We start from the raw sequence: 17,484 nt of genomic DNA on the forward strand, positions 1-17,484 counted from the left end.
CATCCCCTAGAAAATGTTCTTAGAGAACCAAGGCTGTCAAGGGTGAAAGCAAAGGTCCTGTTGTGCATTAATGATCCACTTAAAGGAAAGCAAATGCATTAAAGCAGCAATCAAGCTGTTTTGTGAGCAAGTCAGGAGGTCTGGGCAGCTCTGCTGTGATCCATGCCATTTATCAGATGCAGAAATGGGCTGGGAAGGTGGGCAGAGAACAAGAAGTAAAAGTTTGATGATGGTTCAGATTGTCCATCTAGTCAAACTGGAATCTGATGTGAATTACCAGCCTGTTACTGACCAACCTGAACCTCAACAGCAGGGCAAATGTAGACCTGACAAATGCAAGTAAAAAGAAGAGGTGCAAGGGACAGACTACAAATTATACATCAGTATTCAGGAAGGTGCCCCTGAAATGTTTACTGGTAATGTTTTGAAAACACAGTTCTCAAGATTGACAGTAGAAACCATGGATGTTTTAGGCTGCTTTGCATGCTTATACTGCTGCCACTTTTCTAATTCCTCCACTGGCATGAGCCACATTTTACAATCTGCCTGGAATTAACACTGCATCCATGGAAAACTCTGTCACTGCTACATGCATTGAGAAGCACAGCAGCTTCTCCCTGCAGAAGCTGCTGGCTTTTCTTTGTTTTCTGGTTTGACCACTATTGACTTGGCTGTTTCTTTCACAGTTTTCAGTGCAGCTCTTGGACCACCTCTGCTTCCTTTCAGGAGCCCTCAACCAGTACCACCCTATCATGATTATTTGATTTCTCTGACATCCCATTTTTTGAAGAGGCAGAGGCATTTCAGACAGACACTTCTGCTGGAGGCAAGGTCCAGGAGGGGAACTTTTATGTTTTCTACCAGAAGAGAGTGCACTTGTCCAGCTGCAGTGGCACAGGCTTGCCCTCGCCTCTGTCCCTAGGGATGCTCTGCCCTGCACATGCTTTATAATCGGAGCTGTTGAAGCTCTGGGCACGGTCTCCAGGTCACAAATGGCTTTTGCCCACGACACCCACCACTTGCAGCTTCTGGCCGACGAGGTTCCTCCTTTTGCTGCATTTCCCTGGAGACCCTCAGTGGGACTGAAGGGGATTTCTGCTTTTCTCCCTGTAGCGTGCTCCGAGTTCCCAAGTGTTTCGAGGAAAGAGTCAGTCAGAGGTCTCGGCTTCCTTTTGCCTGCAACCCGCCGTGCCCCCGGCTCCAGCTGCTCCGTTCCTCCTCAGGCCCATCCTCCGGCCGGCCCTGCTGTTCCCCCCTGCGGGCACCCTCTCCCCACAGTGCTCAATGGCTCGCCATCGCCGCCACAGCGGCTCGTGCAGGGCTGAGGCTCTGGCCAGCCCCGGGGATTCTCCGCCGCTGCCCGGGTGCGGGGACAGACGGACCAGCCCCGGCGGCAGGACGTACAACCGACCGCGCCCCTGGGCGCGCTCCCGCAGGCGGCGGCCGAGGCGCTTTAAAGGGAGCGACGCCGCGCCCTCCTACCCCCGCCGAGCCGGGGCAGCTGCGCCGCTCCCATTGGCTGGCCCCGCCCCGCCAGCCTCTCCGATTGGGCAGCGGTCGCCCCGGCCTCGCCTCTCGCTCGGCTCCGATTGGCTGTTTGCCATCAGTCGCGGTCCTCGCCCTTTCTCCCGGCTCCGGTTGGCTCGTGCCCGCGCCCCGGCCGCGCTCTGATTGGTCACGGGCCGCGAGGGAGCGGGGGCGCGCGCGCGCGCGCGCGCCGGGGTGGAGGCCGTCGCTGAGGCGAGGGGCTCGCGCCGCCCCCAGCGCCAACGGCGGCGGCGGCGGGATGGCGGCGATGGCGACGGCGGCGGCGAGCGGCGTGCTGGGCCCGGGCCCCGCCGCGGGGCCTCCGGCGGCGGCCGGCGGGGCGGCGGCGACAGCGGCCGCGATGGCGATGGCCAGCCCGGTGCCGGTGCCAGTGCCCATGAACCTCTTCGCCACGTGGGAGATCGATCGGTCGGCGCCGAGCTGCGTGCCCAGGTGAGCCGCCCCGCCGCCGGGGCCGTGCGGAGCCCCGGCACGAGCGGGGCCGGGGGGAGCAGGCGGCCCCCGCAGCATCCCCGCTCCTCGGCGGCGGCGAGGCCCGGCCCCAGGCAGCGGCTGATGCGCGGCGAGCCCCGGCGCCGGGCCCCGCTGCGCTTCCAGCGGGAGCGGCCCCGGGGGGCGGCGGGCAGGGGGCACAGCGCCGGAGCGCGGCTGCGTTGCCTCCATGTTGCAGCCCCTGGCGGGTGCGTGCCGCGATGGCCCTGGGTCTCAGAAGGGGCTGTATCGTCGTGGCCGTGCTTGGGAGAGCTGCCTCTGCCCTCGAGGTGAACGGTGGTGGCCCTACAGCCGCTTCCCTGGAGCCAGGCAGTGGCCAGCAGACATCCGTGGGCCTGTGTCATCTGCGCTCCAGACCTGAGGGAGCAGCAGGAACGGTTCACTGTGCTGCCAGCTGAACTCAGAGTTGTGTCTCTGGCAGAGCTGGGAGACAAGCTGAGTGGTGTGGATGTCATCACTGTCAGTACGGCTAGATGTGCTTGTGAACACCTGTCTTGGAGCCAGAAGGTGCCTGGTGTGTTAACGAGGTGGGTGGGTGTCCTTTGGCTCACTCATCTTACCAGACTCTGATCAGGTCTTCTCATGAGTTACAGGGCAGATTCAGGAAGTCACCGTAGTTCCTCGTGTCTCTGGGCTGTGGTGTGTTGTCTGCAATGATGTATTCAAGTGTTTCACAAAAATTAGAGGTGTAAAATTCAAGAGGGGGGCCAGGGGGGAAGCCGTTCCTGTAGGGCAGCAGGATACCAGCCTTTGTGAAAGGGCTTTGCTAGATGAGTATGTGTGTACGGGGAAGCTCAGTGACTGTGTGGCCAGATGGGCTGGAGTAGAAACGTTCCAAAATACTCCAAGCTGCTAGAGAAAGCCTCTGTGATTGTGGTGCCCAAGGGAGTGCTGGGCTCCGCAGGCAGCAGATGTGAAGGAGTTTGCAACATGTGTCTGCTAAAAGCCTGTGCACCTTTTGATGACACATGCTGAGGCTGTTGTGCGGAGCAGGAAGCAAGTGATCATTTCATAGCTTTAAAGTGACTTGAGGTGTTGTTCATTTGTGGGCAGCTTACTCCCAAGCTGGAATTTGGAGAGCAGGACAGAATTATCAGGTTGACTTCCTGTAGAAAAAATTTGCATATGCAAAGTCCAGAGCTTAGTGATGGTGAAGGATGTGCATGTACATAGGTTTCACAAATGGAAGTGCTCCAGGAGCTAGGGAGTGCAGAACTGCTTTGGGCAAACCACGGACAGCATGACTGAGAATAGTGAGTCTGAGTGTAGAAGAGTGTAGAAGTGGGTTACACGGGTGGCAGGATGCCAGCGGGTGAGAAGTGATGTGTAATCAGTCTGAAAGTTGTTTGTAGAACTGGTTTTTGGCCCAGTGAATCCTGTGTCTTGTCACAAGGACAGTTTCCATTAGCATTGTGTAGATGCTCGTTCTAATGCACGAGCTTCTTTGTGTGCCGACAGCCCAGGGGGCAGCCATCTGACACAGCTGCTTGCAGGGAATTTCTGTGAAATTCATCTGAAATATCATCTCTGGAATATCTTCAAACACAGCATCTGCTAAGATGGGAGGAAGCTAATGGAAGCTGATTCTTCCTTCAGAGGCCATGGCTCTGACATGATGTGCTGTCACGTCTGTAGAGTCAGCAGGTCTGGAGAAGCCCTGCCAGTGGCCACAGTCCACAGTGACCAGTGTGGGACTGTGGTGCTTCTGTGTTTTCCAGCCTTCAGTTAGCCCAAGCTTTCCTGAGTGAACAGGTCATGGATAGCACATGTCAGGCAAGTGTTTCAGTTCACTGAAGCTGAAGGGAGCTCAAGCCCCAAAGCTGAGCTGTCAGTGGTGTATCTGTGCACCGTGCTTCCTTATTGCTTGCCTGTGTTCTCTCTCTACTGATCTGCTGGTGTATGGTGTAGCCTTAACGTGTTCTTCAGGACAGGAGCTCTGCTGTACTGTCCCAGTGCCCAGCACAGGTGGTCCCTGGTCTCACTGTGCTTTGGGAGTGGTAATGGTGGCAAAATAATTTCCATCCATGGGCAATAATGCCCTTGGGCTTCTCTGTCCCTTATGCATGTTTCTCCAGATATGCATTTTTCATACTTATGCATATCTGGAGAAAGAAGAACTTTGCACTGGTTTTAATGCTATAGAAGATGATTTCTTTTTCTGGAGTCTCTATTGCAAGTCTTGGCTGTCCCTGAGCTCCTTCTTAGGTGTTTGATTTTCTGCAGGTGCAGCTCTGGCTGCTGCAGGAGTGGGGCTGGGCTGGATCAGCCTTTGTGGGGGTGCTTTGTGCTCGGCTCTTAATGCAGGACAGGTTGTCCAGGCCTTCAAGCTACCAGAAAGAGTCTGGGCCAATAAAAATGGGCAGTGGGAAGTATAAGCCCCAGTGCATGGAAGGGCTCAGTAGTATGACTGCAGGACTTTTGATGCCTTGCAGGAGGATCTTGGCTTTCTGAGCTCAGCTGTTGCCTGTAATGGAAGTTTTTTTCTGGCTGAATCGGGCATGTGCCACTGAACAAAGTCCACATTTATTTTTGGAGATTGCCTTGCTCTCTCTGGATGGAGGTATCATCCCTCCTGCTGGGGTCTTTCTCTTTTCAGGGCCAAGTTGAGAGAGATCTGTGACCTCTTGATGACCCTTCTATGAACTGACTGAGCATAGCCTAGACCCTGCTGCCTTTGGCTTAAGTGGCTGCCAGGGGAAGCAGAGCTGAATGGTATGGGCAGTGGGCTATTATGCAGAAAGGCAGAAGGAAGTAAACACCTGGAAATGGTACAAAATGCTCTTTGCATCTTCCGTGGGGCTACCCATTGGCTCAAAATGATTGGCTTCCCATCACAGTGCCTTAGAGGGAGAGCAAACCTGCTTAATTCTCAGTGCAGGATGTGAAGCACGCTTTGGCTAAAATAGTCCATGGTAAAATGTCCGTCTGCATCAAGGTAATGTCTTACTGTGTTCTCATTGTTTTCTGTATTGGTCAGGCAGTACTTTGGGAAAAAATGTGTCAAAGGACTTGGTGCAAACATGCTTGAGGTCTTGTTATTTCCACATAGTGGTATTTTCCACCTCTTTTAATAGGACTGCTCTTTTTATTTTTTTCTTTTAACATCTGAGCGTCCATAAATGTGAGTTCTTAATTAGGAAACAAGATAAGATTGTGTGATTGTGTTCACTTTTTCCATGACACAGCTACTGTGTTCAGTGTTATGTGGATGTTGTTTCAGTGATAAGTAATCATATTTCTAGTCAGAGGTGAGAGATACAAGTTGTGTTTTGGTTGCTGAGGTCAGGCTGCAAAGGCAGATTCTACCTGTGCAGATTATGCTGCTGTGAATGGCACTGCAAGGATTCAGATACACTGCATTTCATCCACAATGCCTTGTATCTCAGTACAATGCATGAGGAAACATTCCAAGTCTTGCTGCCACCCACACAGTGTGCTCGAACACAGTGTCTTCTGTGTATGGTTGTTAGAAAAGCATTGATTGATGGAAATGCATGTTCTGGGCTCACTTTGTGACACTGTGTGTGTGTACCTTCAGGATATTACATTCCAGCAGGTGCTCAGAATTCTCTATCATAAATTGCAAACTTTTGTTTTGGAGAGTTACAGCCTAATGAATGTCTTCTTGGAATGAGAGCAGTTATTGCAAGTACAACTGGAAGTATCCCAAAAGTGCCAGCTAGGGTGATCCTCTGGAGTTCCATGAGGTGAATGCTCTTGTCTCTGCAACCCAATTTTCCTGTTTGGGCAGCCAGTGTCCATTACCTGACAACTGGTGGAGAGTAAGTTAACACTTGGTGTGGTTGCATGCTTTCCATTGCCTGAGGTCCAGGAATCCTTTCAGTGACAGTTCCTGGCCTGTGGTATGAAGTGAAGGAATGTGCTCTCCTCTGGCACAGCTACATGAAGGGGCTGCTGTGGGCTCAGGGGTCTCTTTACGCTCAGCACAGAGCATTCCCTGTGTTTTCTACACCCTCTAAGAGTTTCATGGCAATGAAGAGCCTCTGAACTGGGTGTTCCTTTAAGAAATGCTTATTCCAGCTGGAAGAATGTGTATTTATCTGCCTGAGATGTTCTTGAGTGGTTTCCTGGGTAAATCAGACATTTTCATGGTAAACTTCCAACCTCAGCAAAATCTGTTCTGTTTGGATAAGCTACAGAGTTGCACCTCTGGGAATGTTAAATGATTCCAGATTGTTCCTTCAGAAGACACTATGATTCCTTGACAAACCGATGTAGCTTCAGACCCAGAGTGCTTGGGAGAGGCCACAGTTTCTTGTAGGGAAACAGTCTCTTATAACTGGTGATATGCCCTGTTTGAATTATGATTTCCTTGCAGTCCTATATAGAATACAAAATGTTCTAAACAGCCATCAGATTGCTTATTATTCTTAATATCATGGGCTTGGCTACAGGCCTGCAAGCTAATATGTCTCATATATTGTCCACTATCTGTAGCTCTCTGTGGCAGTGGAGCACATTTGGCATTTCTTCTCTGGCAGTGTTTTGTTTTCCTTCTGAGCATGCAACAATTGAGCAGAACTTGGAACAAGTGTGCCTTCCTAATGTGATTGATGGGGGGTGTGCTCCTTGCAAAATGTTAGTAGTGACTTCCCTGAGGGTTTGATTTTATTTGGAGGACCTGTCACACTGCATCCTAGCCTTGTTTTCCAGTGCTTCATTCATTAGCCAGGCTGTGTTGCAACAGGTCTCTGATGGTTTATCAAAAATGTTCCATTGTTCTTACTGTGCTAGGATGCCACGAGTGCACATTCCACTTTTTCTGGCGTCCTCAGTCACTTGTGGCTGATCTTTAGCAGCCATGTTGTTTGTGTACAGTCCATCCTTCTCTGGAATCACAATCCCCAGGGCTTTATTCTGTCAAAAGAAGGAATTACTGAGTACCAACAGTTTATAGGGTTCCCTTAGGGATCCATTCTGTGGTTTAAGTCTGTGCTGATGCTTTTGTGTACTTGTTTGAACATGGAATAATTCTAGATTGAAAGCTGTGTCTCCTGTCAAGTTTAAAAGTTGTTTCCAAAAGAGAGCCAGAGGTAAAAAACATACTGCATTTTATAGCATGCCAGGTGAGCATATGGCCAGAGCTATTTTCCAAACACCTTGTGGTGTTATTTTGTCCAAGCTTTCAGCATCCCAGCTGACGGGGAAGCTGTGCTTCTGTTTTGGTTTGTTTTGGGTTTTTTTTAACTACATCAAAGCTGGTGAATACTGTTTTGGGAAACAAGAAGTGAGAGTGTCTTACTCCTCTGTGTGGGATGTGGCAGCAGGAACTTGTCTCTGCCTCTGGGGAAGCAGACAGCTCAAGTGATACTGCTCTTGTAGCTAGAAGTCTCTTAGATAAATGAGGCTTTGTTTGGATACTTCAGTATACTCATTGCAGCGTGTTGGGAGGAGAGCTGCAATGTTTCAGGTGCCTGAACCCATTGCAACTGTGGTTACAGAGACCACTCCCTGCTCTGCAGTGTGATTCAGCCTCGGTGCACGCAGCCCAGAATTAGCTGACGTTTTCTGGCCTGTTGCAATGCCCTCTCCTTTCTAGTGCTGCCCACTGCCATCTCTCATGCCCTGGTTTTGTGTACTGTGGTCTAGCTCAGTGAGGGGTTCTGTTTAGTAAGTTAAGAGCTCCTGTTCTATGTTTGTTCTGTGTTTTCCTTATTTACCTACTCATGCTGATTTTTAAACTTCCATTTCTTATCATGTTTCTTATTCTTCAGTGTGAGCATATTTGAAGTAGGATGAGATCCAAAGCCAGTGCATGTGGGACCATTTCCTGGACAAAAAATGTCCAGTTTCCACACCCAGCTATGTATTTTTATGTATGTATTTACTGTTTTTCTGCATATGTGATAAATAAATTCTTATCAGTGTAGGCAGTTCAGGATGACAGCAGAACTCATGTCTTTAGTTCAATTTTCCAAAGCTGAAAACTGTTAACAATTAGGTGTTGGACTGTTGCAATGGTAGCAGGGTTAGAATAAGAGTAACTCCCTGATAAAGGGTTCTGCTACACTTTTCCTGTTCTTTAATAGCTTTCTCTACCAGGAGAGAAGATCCTGTTCATGCAAAGCCTCTCATTGATTCTTCTGTTTCATTTTCAGTAACAATTTAAGTATCCATATTATTTAGATAAGTATCATTTAGGTTTACATTGTTTATATACTTTTAGATGAGCTCCTGTGTATTTAGGATTTCCCTCCATCTTCCTTCAGCTGCCTTCTTCTAGTCTATTTTCTGCTCTATCAATACACTTTTTTCTCATTGCTCCTTTCCCTCAAAAGCCCTGCCCGTGCATGTGATACTTTTGACACTGTTCTCACGATTTTTTCCCTTGCTTCTGGTTTTACTTGCATACCTGTAATTGAGCAATCATTCAATCCAAGTCTCAATTTTTCCCTTCTCAAAATAGTTTGATTTTTTTCTCATAATTTAAAGACTATTCTTTGTGAACCTCTAACGACTACATCTTGTTCTTGTATCACTTGTATTCAGCTGAACTATGTTCTTGATCTGCTTGGGTTGTTTTTTAATGGCTTTTACATTTCTTCAGTGTTAATGAATATCAGCTTTTTTCTTCTTCTAGACTTTCTGAACTTTCTTTTATGTGCATCCCTCAAATAAGTCCCATAAGTAAACATTTCTTTCAGTTCTCTCATACCTTGTGCTCAAGGCTGCTTGTTCCAGATATTCCTTCCTTTCCTGTGTGCTCCTTTGTCAGAAGCAGAATCTGAATGTCCTGTTTGGATTTCACCTCCTGTGTGTATGAATAATTTATTAAATTTCTCCTTGATGTTTGCCAAGTCCCTTGACATTTCAAGCTTTTCTTCCCCTGCCTCTTATGTTCCTTAACTTCCACTCAGACAAAAGGACAACATTCCCATTGCTCTGCATTTACACTGTGTTCATCTCATCTGTGTGTTGCTGAAATGTTAATATTATTTGGAGGTGATTTTAGCTGTTGCTGTACTGCTTTGTGGAAGTATGGACAAGTCAGCCTTGTTTCAGGCTCCTGCTCCACCCACAAGGATCTGAGCAGAAAACTGCATTGTACAGGCACTGGTTATTAACAACTTTTGTTGATGAAAAGCCCAAGAACAAATGTGCCAGCTTTGGTAAGAATCACTCTTTTGGGCGAAGAATCTTAACTGTGCAACTCTTTAGAATTAAACTTTTTTTAAATGTAATTTTTTTTGCTTAATTTTTTGAAGAAGCCTCAAAAATGGATGTCCGTGCTGGTTTGACGCTCTTTCATGGGCTTGTATTGCTTCAGTCTGTTGTCCCAGGTGTAACTTAACACGGCACAATGTTCTGAGCCTGCAGAGATTCAGCTCTCAGGTGCTTGCCAGCTCGAGATAAAAGCAGAGGAAGTGGGAGGGATGACAGTCTTGTGTCCGTGCTACTTCAGGAGTAGCAAGCTGTAATGAAATGTGAACTCTGCATTAAGCAGTAGTAGGAAAAGTGTTAACTACACTTTAGGGAGGCTGCTGTGTGGCGCATGATTGCTTTTTGCCAGTGTGTGTGTAGATTTTTACACTCTGGATAATGGAAGGAGTTGGTGTGTATCAGTGACCTAACGCTGACCTCATTTCACCACTTTTCCCAGCTTAGCTGCGCTGGCACAGCAGTCCTGGAGGTGTATCCCTGTAAACTCTGCCAGGTGATGAGTGCGAGAATGTGGTCTGTTCTGCATCCCCATTAGCACTTTCTCACTTGGTTCAAAGGTACTTGTCACCGCGTCTTAAGCACTTGTGCTTTCCTTTCTGCAGAAAAGGCTGCAAGTGGTGTTTTTGTAATCACCGCTTTGCGGTGGTTACTTCATTAACACGTTTTATTTTAGCCTGGAGACTGCGAGCGAGCTGTTTAGCAACAGGGACCTGACAGGCTGCTCTGGCTGTGGAGGCTCGGAGCAGATGTGCTGCATTTGCACCTTGACTGCTGCTCTCCGCTAAACTGGCACTGCAGCATCTTTTGTTAAAGCAGCCTTGGATTTGGACAGCTGGTGCAGCAATTCTGCTGCATATGGAGGCAGAAAATTTCAAAATCTGTTACATTTGTGAAGAAAGTTCCATGACATTGGCCATACTATTGCTGATGCCTCATTTCAGCATGGCTAAAATGAGGGAAGATCAGTGTGCTGCTGCAGACTTCCACTATTTCTTGTCTGTCCTGAGATGGCTTTTGGGTAGACCCCCAGTGAACAACTGGAAGTTTTAACACAGTGATTTTAAAGCAGTGACCAGGTAAAGATGGGGTGTGTCCCACCTAGTGTACCCCTTTTATTGCCTAGAAAAGATAATTTTAAAAGTTCAGCACATTACCATTGCCCTGTGGGTTGGTTAGTAAGCTCTTTTTAAGGTTTCTGGGAAGGCTGTTACGCATCAGCAATGAATTTGGTCATGTGCTCTTTGTTAAACAAGTAAAAGTTTGAAAATATTGTTTGAAAATAAAGCAGAAAGATGACCTTGTGGTTTGGACACTGAAGTGAGGCTTAGATTCAGATCCTGAAGTTGCTTGCTCTCCTAGTTGAGGTAGCCCTTTCCCTCCCTGAAGCCACAGCAATGACTCACGTTCCTGTTCGCCCTACTTTGTTCACAGCTGTTTCCGTGCCACAGTGTTGCCTTTTTCTTGCATGTGATAGAGTGACTGTGGAGAAAAACCACCTGAGAGTGACAGCACCAGCAGAGTTTGCTTTGCTGCCCAGTCTGCCAGATGGGAATCCTCTGGGAGCTGGCGGAATCTAGACTGAGATTTGGGGAGCAGTGTGTAGAAATTATTTTGACTTTCTGCTGAGATTTTGAGGGCTCTTTGTGCTGAGAAAAGATACTGCTCCTGGTCGAGGCAGTGAGTATCTGCACAGCTTGCAGTGGACATGAGAGAGGCTGATGGCTGCATGACTGGGCCAGGGTTCAGGCTGCTTGGGCAGATCCTAATTCATCCTCAGGAGATGCTTCTTGACAGTGTCCTTATTATCTGGAATTCAGCTTGTGTGACAGGACATGCCAGGAGGCTATGGCAGAGTCTCACATCCTGTTGTGATAGATGCTGCATGATGTGCTGCAGTGAAATGTTGCTTGTTTTGTGGGGCTTTTACTCTGTGCTTTGGATAAACATGGGTGAGGGGGAAGCAGAGGTGAAGGATTCATCCAACAGTTAAAAAGTGGCAGTGACAGATTAAATCTTATGTCTCTGCCCAAATCCAGATTTAGAGTTAAGTTCTGGATTGCGTCACTCTAAGAGCAATTAAGTCTTGCTCTAGCAGGGCCTAGGAAATGTAGTTATGTCACTGCAAGTCTCCTGTTCACACAGTGGGGCAACAGTTGCTTGGTATGGTTTGTCCTCAGTTAATTTTCCTTTTTATTTTTTGTCACTCCTTACCAAATATTTGGGTATTGTGAACAACACAGCCAATGAGTTGTAGCCTCACACAAGAATCTGCTAGGAAATTACACAATGTCTGTCCAGGTCTCTCAACTTCTGATCTATTTGCCCAGTTTTGTCTTGTCAAGGGCAACTGCCCCAAAGAACCATATTTCATAGAAATCTGTGGTTAAAGGGAGCTTGGAGATCCTGTTGGGTCCCCTGTGGTGGAGAACTTGGCTGTCTTCCAATCCCCTATTTGCTGGCTGGATGTGCTTTGGCGGTAACTCAACCATCCTCGGGGTTTGCTGTCTTTTTCTAGTGGGATGGTATTGAGAATCGGGAGGGGAAAAGGAGGAGAGAAGGCAGCCTGGAAAAAGCTGATATGAGTGCAGGAAAGGGGGTGGGAGAGAATGGTGCATTTTCAGGCTAAGCCGTTTCAGCTGTGTTCTCTCCAGTGATGCATCTGTGTGGGTTTGTGGTGTGAAAGGATGCAGAGTTGAGAGATTGGTTTCAAGTAGCCTGTTTCATTCATGGTTTGTGCAGCAAGGTGCACTTGCTCCCTGCATAGGTAAATGTGCCTTTAAATCAATGAGTAGGAGGCAAAATTAACAACCCTAAACACCCCTCTCAAACAATTGGAGTAGGAACAGTTTAACAGCCACCCACTTGCCTTGTAACTTCTGCCTACTCACAGCCCAGCCAAGAGGAGGGAAAGGAAATCTCTTAACCTGATTATTCTTTGTGACTACAGGAAGCAATCCAGTTACAGCAATACTTTAATCCTGACACTGTTGGATCCCACTTAGTACAGAGAAATCTTGGTTTCATACCCTTGCAGGCAGGGATGTGGTGTCTGTAAAGAAAATCATCAAACTTCCCCTTGCCTTGGCCTGAAAAAAACTGTGATGAGGCTCCACACTGAGCACTTGGAGTTTGTTGAAAGAGCGTGAGAACAGTTGGCCCCAAAATTTGAGTCCTGTCTATCTGTCTAGGTAAGGAATGACTACCTTTGTAGATCTAAGTGTCTTTTGGAGGAAGTTTGAAGCTTTTAGCAGATCCTGATAGTTGTGTGCTCTTGGGAAGAAGAATCTTGAAAAGCATTTTCCAAAGACCACTTCTGCCATTGCAGCCATGGTTATTTGTCCTCTGGAAAGATGGCAGAGATGTGAGATTTGGGAAGAAACCAGGCTGTAGGCTGGGGCAGCTTGTGCCTGTGACAAGGGAAATGGTGTTCTTTGGGTGAGATGCAAAAATGCAAAATGGTGGGTGGTGGACTGGCAGAAGTGGTCAACATCCAGCTAATCACAGTTGTGAACAGAAGGCAGAATAGGTATTGGCCACCAGAAGATTTTTTTTCTTTTTGAGAAATGATGAGGCACTTGTCTTGTGTGCAGTCCTGATTGTAGCAACAAACACTCCTGTTGACATGAATATGAATAGGTTTCAGGTCCCAAGTGACCAAAGATTTATAACTCTGCTTAATTACAGCCTAATTTTTTTCTAATACTGTGAGAGTAAATGACTTTTCAAGGAGACCTGACTGTGAGATGCGCACGATATTGGAACTCTCTTTGGGAAAAAGGCAAAATTAAATAGATCAAGGTTTAAAATCCAGGCAAATATTGTGTGAGAGAAGCTCCCTGGTCTCTGCCTTTAGAGTAGGTGTGTTTTCAGGCCAGACAAAGTTTCCATTGAGGTTAGCAGTGTTCAGTGTAAATCTGTCCCAGGGTGGTTACAGCCTCAGCTATCCAGGTTACAGAATATCTTCCTTGTGACATCACAGCACTCCAAAGGAGATTATGAAGAGGAAGTGTAGAGTTACATGGTGTTTTGCCAGCACTAATTATACATTTTACTGTATAAATAAAACAGGTGAAGTTTCAGAATTCAGTTCCTGTTATCCAGAATAACCATTTGTTGCTGATGGCTCTCTAGAAGGATCCCTGAGTTGTTGACAGTGCAGGTGAATTCATATGTGATACAGTTTCTCTGTCTAAGGGCAGACAGCAACATGGGGGAACTTCCTCAGAAGCAGCAGGTGGAACAACAAATGATAGAAAAGGGAATCTCCTAGAAAGAAGGAAGAGAAAAAAATAGAGAAGAGAATAAAAGAGAATAGAAGAGATTAAAAAAGGAAAACAGATTGGTTGGTGACAGTGTGAGGATTTCTAGATGTATCTTTTGAGTGTCCTCGTTCTTACTTGTTGACTATGGGAAATGAAGCCACTGAAGGGAAAATAACTTGGTTCTTTCTGGGCCTGTGAGAGGTAATCTCAGGCTGCCTCAAAGAAGACTTTTGAACAACTTCTTCTTCCCTTATTTTTGCATTAGGAAATATCCCTACAAATTAAGTGTTATATGTTCTGTGGAGCATCTGTTGCTCTTTGAGCATGTAACTGAAATGCATGGGCATGTGCACAACCTCCCCACTGCCCACCTGAAAGACAAAAACTGGACCTCAGTGACAAGTTACCACCCTTGCCAAGGACACTTTGGAAATGCACACACTGCAAAAAGGATTTGAGCTGTGGTGCTGTGACTGTTAGTCCTTCCTGCTTCTCCCTGTACCTTTGGGCTCTTTTTGGAGTGCCAGCTCTGTGTGCAACCTGTAGGATGCTCTTGGGATTGCAAGGGATAGTTGCTCCTTCTGAATGGTACCTAGTGAAGGGGAGGTGATTGAGTGTTCGAAGAGCACGTGTCTGTGCAGAATACCTGTCTCCACCTCCATGCTTGTCCTGGAGATTATACCTTCATTACACCTGGGCTCTGCCTCTTGCTCATTATCCCCCCCTTCTCCTGGGACAGAGGTGCTCAACCTTGTAGAAAAGCAATAAATCCATATAAAGTAAACAAGTTGCAGGTTGGTGTTGTCTTTGTCTCTGGTGCAGGTCCAGGGAGAGGGGACAAAAATGGAGGAAAACTTCTATCCTATCCTATTGAACTGAAAGACATTTTGCAACTGTGTCATTAATTGTATAATTGTGTGCAACTGTCAGCACTGTGGAAACTCAAGCCTGTGCCATTTGCTTATTATTTCCCTGGTTCTCACGGCTCTTAAGTTTTTACTATATCTTAAAACATCTAGGTTATGTAAAGGACAGGAGAGGCTGCGTGAAAGCCAGCCATGTTTTGTGCTTGCTGATTTTCTTCCTTTCCTATTTTCAGGCTTTGTATTACCTTGAGATTTTCCATTTTTCAGCTATGATAGAAATACTTGTAAGGATTAAGCCATAATGTTTAGGATTAAATAAAAGGGGTGTTGAGGGAAGGAGTCCGTTCTATGCTTGGTGTCATTGGTTTTGTGCATGGACAGCCTGCAATGTTTGGGAGGAGAAGCTCCTGAACAAACTGCTCATGGACTAGATCTCCTAATGACACATGGTTTGGGGTGGCAACTGCCTGGTAGTAAAATGACCAGGCCAGTGAAACAAGATAGCAGAGAGATTTTTGGGGCTTGGGAATTTGTATGAAGTTTCATACAACTGATTCAAAAGAGCTTTTCAGTCTTGTACTATGTTGCAGTTGATGCTGCCAAAGTGCAGCCATTGCCAGTCAGAGATCCCCTGAGTTTGGTTTTGACATGTTCTCTTAAGATTTACTGACTGAAACACATTGATTTGTTGTTTGTGCTGAGTTTCACCACAATGTTTCACCGTCATTAAATTGCCCCAATGGAAGATAAACTTAAAGCAAATTCACCTAACAGAATGCTTCCTTTCCTCTGATTTACACCAGCTTTGCCTTGGGAAGTGAACCTGATAAGCTCTCTTGCAGTATATATGTGGGTATACAACAAATAGGCCCTAAATATGATTTATTTTTTCTTCTCTAATGGAAGGCCTTGAGATTTTAGGAACTAGGAAAAATCCTGCTCCTCCATATCGATATCCCTGAGAACAAAAGTGTTTAGAGTTCCCTAGGACCCACAGCAGTATTTCTTCCTTGCCTGCCTGTCTTCCCTGCCCTTGCAGAATTTGGCATGTGCTTTCTGTTGCAGTGATAGTAGGAGGTTTCTTGTAAAGCTTTGTGATTATTAAAGGCAGGCTTTGTTTTCTTTTTACTTTGCCTGCAGAGGTTGTACTTTGGAGGATTGTCATCCTCTGAATAGCAAGGCTAGCAGCTTTCTTCTTCTTAAGAATAAAGATCTAATTTTGAAGATGTATGCAGATTTTGCACTGAAGGAAGCTATCTGATAAAATAAGGAATTTTCAGTCAGGACAAGCTGTGTATTCCTTTGTGGCTGCAGCTACTAGATGAAATGGATGAGAGGCTCCTAAAGCATTTGTGTGTTGTGAATTACTGGGCTACATCCAGTGATAAAACTGGGTGTAAAATCCTGCTCCTAACTCCAGACAATTCTGGAGGCCACAGGTCCATATCATAACAGAGCTGAGAGAGCTGAACTGTGAGGTGTGTGGTTGAGTTTCCCCCCCTGTCCTTTCAGATGCATTTCAGGCTGTTTCTCAATGGCTGTTGGCAGACTTCCAGCCTCTTGCTGCCTTGCTCAATCATCTGCAGTGTGAGTAGTTTAGTAACACACGAGAATTACAGCAAGCGTGAGGTGGTGTGGCTGCCTTGTGTGAAATATTCTGCTATGCCCTGGGAGTTCAGATGGAAAATCTGCCTGGAAATGGCTTTTGGGATTACTGGTTAGTATGACTTTGAGTGCAAATCCACCACTAACTCCAGCAGCAGACATCCCTGGCAGGAGATAAGTTTGTAGTAGTTGTTTTCTCTCTTTTGAGTTAGTTTTCTCACCAATCCAAAGGAGAATGGAGTAATGTGGCATGAATGCTGAGAAGCTGCCCCTTTGTAGAGGAGCATTGCCTTTTTGGGACTCTCTAGAGGTAGCAGCTGCCAGAGGGCAAAAAGAGGGTGTGATGAAAATCCAGACATGGCTACTGGAAGGATGCTATGCTTTTCATTTCTTCAGCCATGGTAGCTGACTTCCATCTTCTCTTCCATGGATCTGGTTTTGTGTGGTTTGGTAGAGAGGAGACAATCTGCCAGCTTTCCAGCATTTTCTAATGCAGCTGTCAGTCAGTGCATAGGTGGGCAGAAATGCCAACTTTCCAGGCAGTGGTGCTGGGCATGACCACCCCTCATCTTTACTCCTCCCTGTCAGGAGATGCCTTCCAGTGCTCTGTCCTCCCTCTTTTTTTTTCCAGAAGAGATGGGAAGGATCTACTAAAGTAACTATCTCTGACTGGAGAGGCTTCTGGAGGGCTAGGTAGTTATAAATGTTATTTCTTAGAAAAGGAAAACCAAGATTTCTGAAGCCACTTCCTCTCAGTTACTTCTTCCCTGGGAATATGGAAAAAAGAAAAGCTGTCTGCACCCCTTCTGGAAGTTGCCTGAACATTTGGCTGACTCTGGTGTGGAGCAAATCCTACAGATGTTCTACAGGTGCTAGGGAAGTTAAGATATTTACAGTTCAAATATCACAGAATCCCCTGAGCTGCAAGGGATCCATGAGGATCATCAAGTCCAACTCCTGACTCCATATAGGACAACCTAAAATTCTCAAACTTGTCAAAACTCAAAATTGTTCACTATGAGGATGAATAGGCCCTGGCACAGGTTGCCCAGAGAAGTTGTGGATCCCCTGTCCCTGGAAGTGCTCAAAGCCAGGCTGGATGGGGCTTTGAGCAGCTGTGCCTGCTCATGGCAGGGGAGTGGGAACAAGGTGATCTTTCAGGTCTCTTCCAACCCAAACCAGTCTATGATTCTGTGATAACCGTCTCCATTTCTGAAGAACATCTCCTTGGCTGTATGTCAGTTCAGGATGGGAATCAGAGCTCTCCAGAAAGTTATAACAGTTTGTAGGTGTAAATATTTTGGTGCTGTTTAATGCAACAATGACTTTGAAGTTGTTGAGCTTCAGTGTTGAATTTGGCTTCCATGAATGAATACAGGACATCAGGCTGCTGCTTTGTCTGTCTGTTACAAGAAGTTACATCTAATATCTGAAGTGCTTTTTCAGCTCTGTTGCCTTTTTATTCTGTGGACATACATCACAAAACAGGGGGTAAATTTCAGAGATGGCTTGACACCAGCACAAGTTTT

The 17,484-nt window shown here is 46.6% G+C and overlaps 1 protein-coding gene across 1 annotated transcript in view; it reads left to right on the forward strand.

Annotated features, from left to right (window-relative positions):
- The first annotated feature begins 1,795 nt into the window (after nucleotides 1-1,795).
- Nucleotides 1,796-17,484, forward strand: part of LOC115902227 (phosphofurin acidic cluster sorting protein 1-like) — a 54,356-nt gene continuing 38,667 nt past the window's right edge. Inside the window, exon 1 of the mRNA XM_030945594.1 lies at nucleotides 1,796-1,980. Within this exon, the coding sequence (XP_030801454.1) occupies nucleotides 1,796-1,980 (185 nt within the window). The remainder of the gene's footprint in view (nucleotides 1,981-17,484) is intronic.

This window comes from Camarhynchus parvulus, chromosome 3 (assembly GCF_901933205.1).
Source record: "Camarhynchus parvulus chromosome 3, STF_HiC, whole genome shotgun sequence".
Lineage (NCBI taxonomy): Eukaryota > Metazoa > Chordata > Aves > Passeriformes > Thraupidae > Camarhynchus > Camarhynchus parvulus.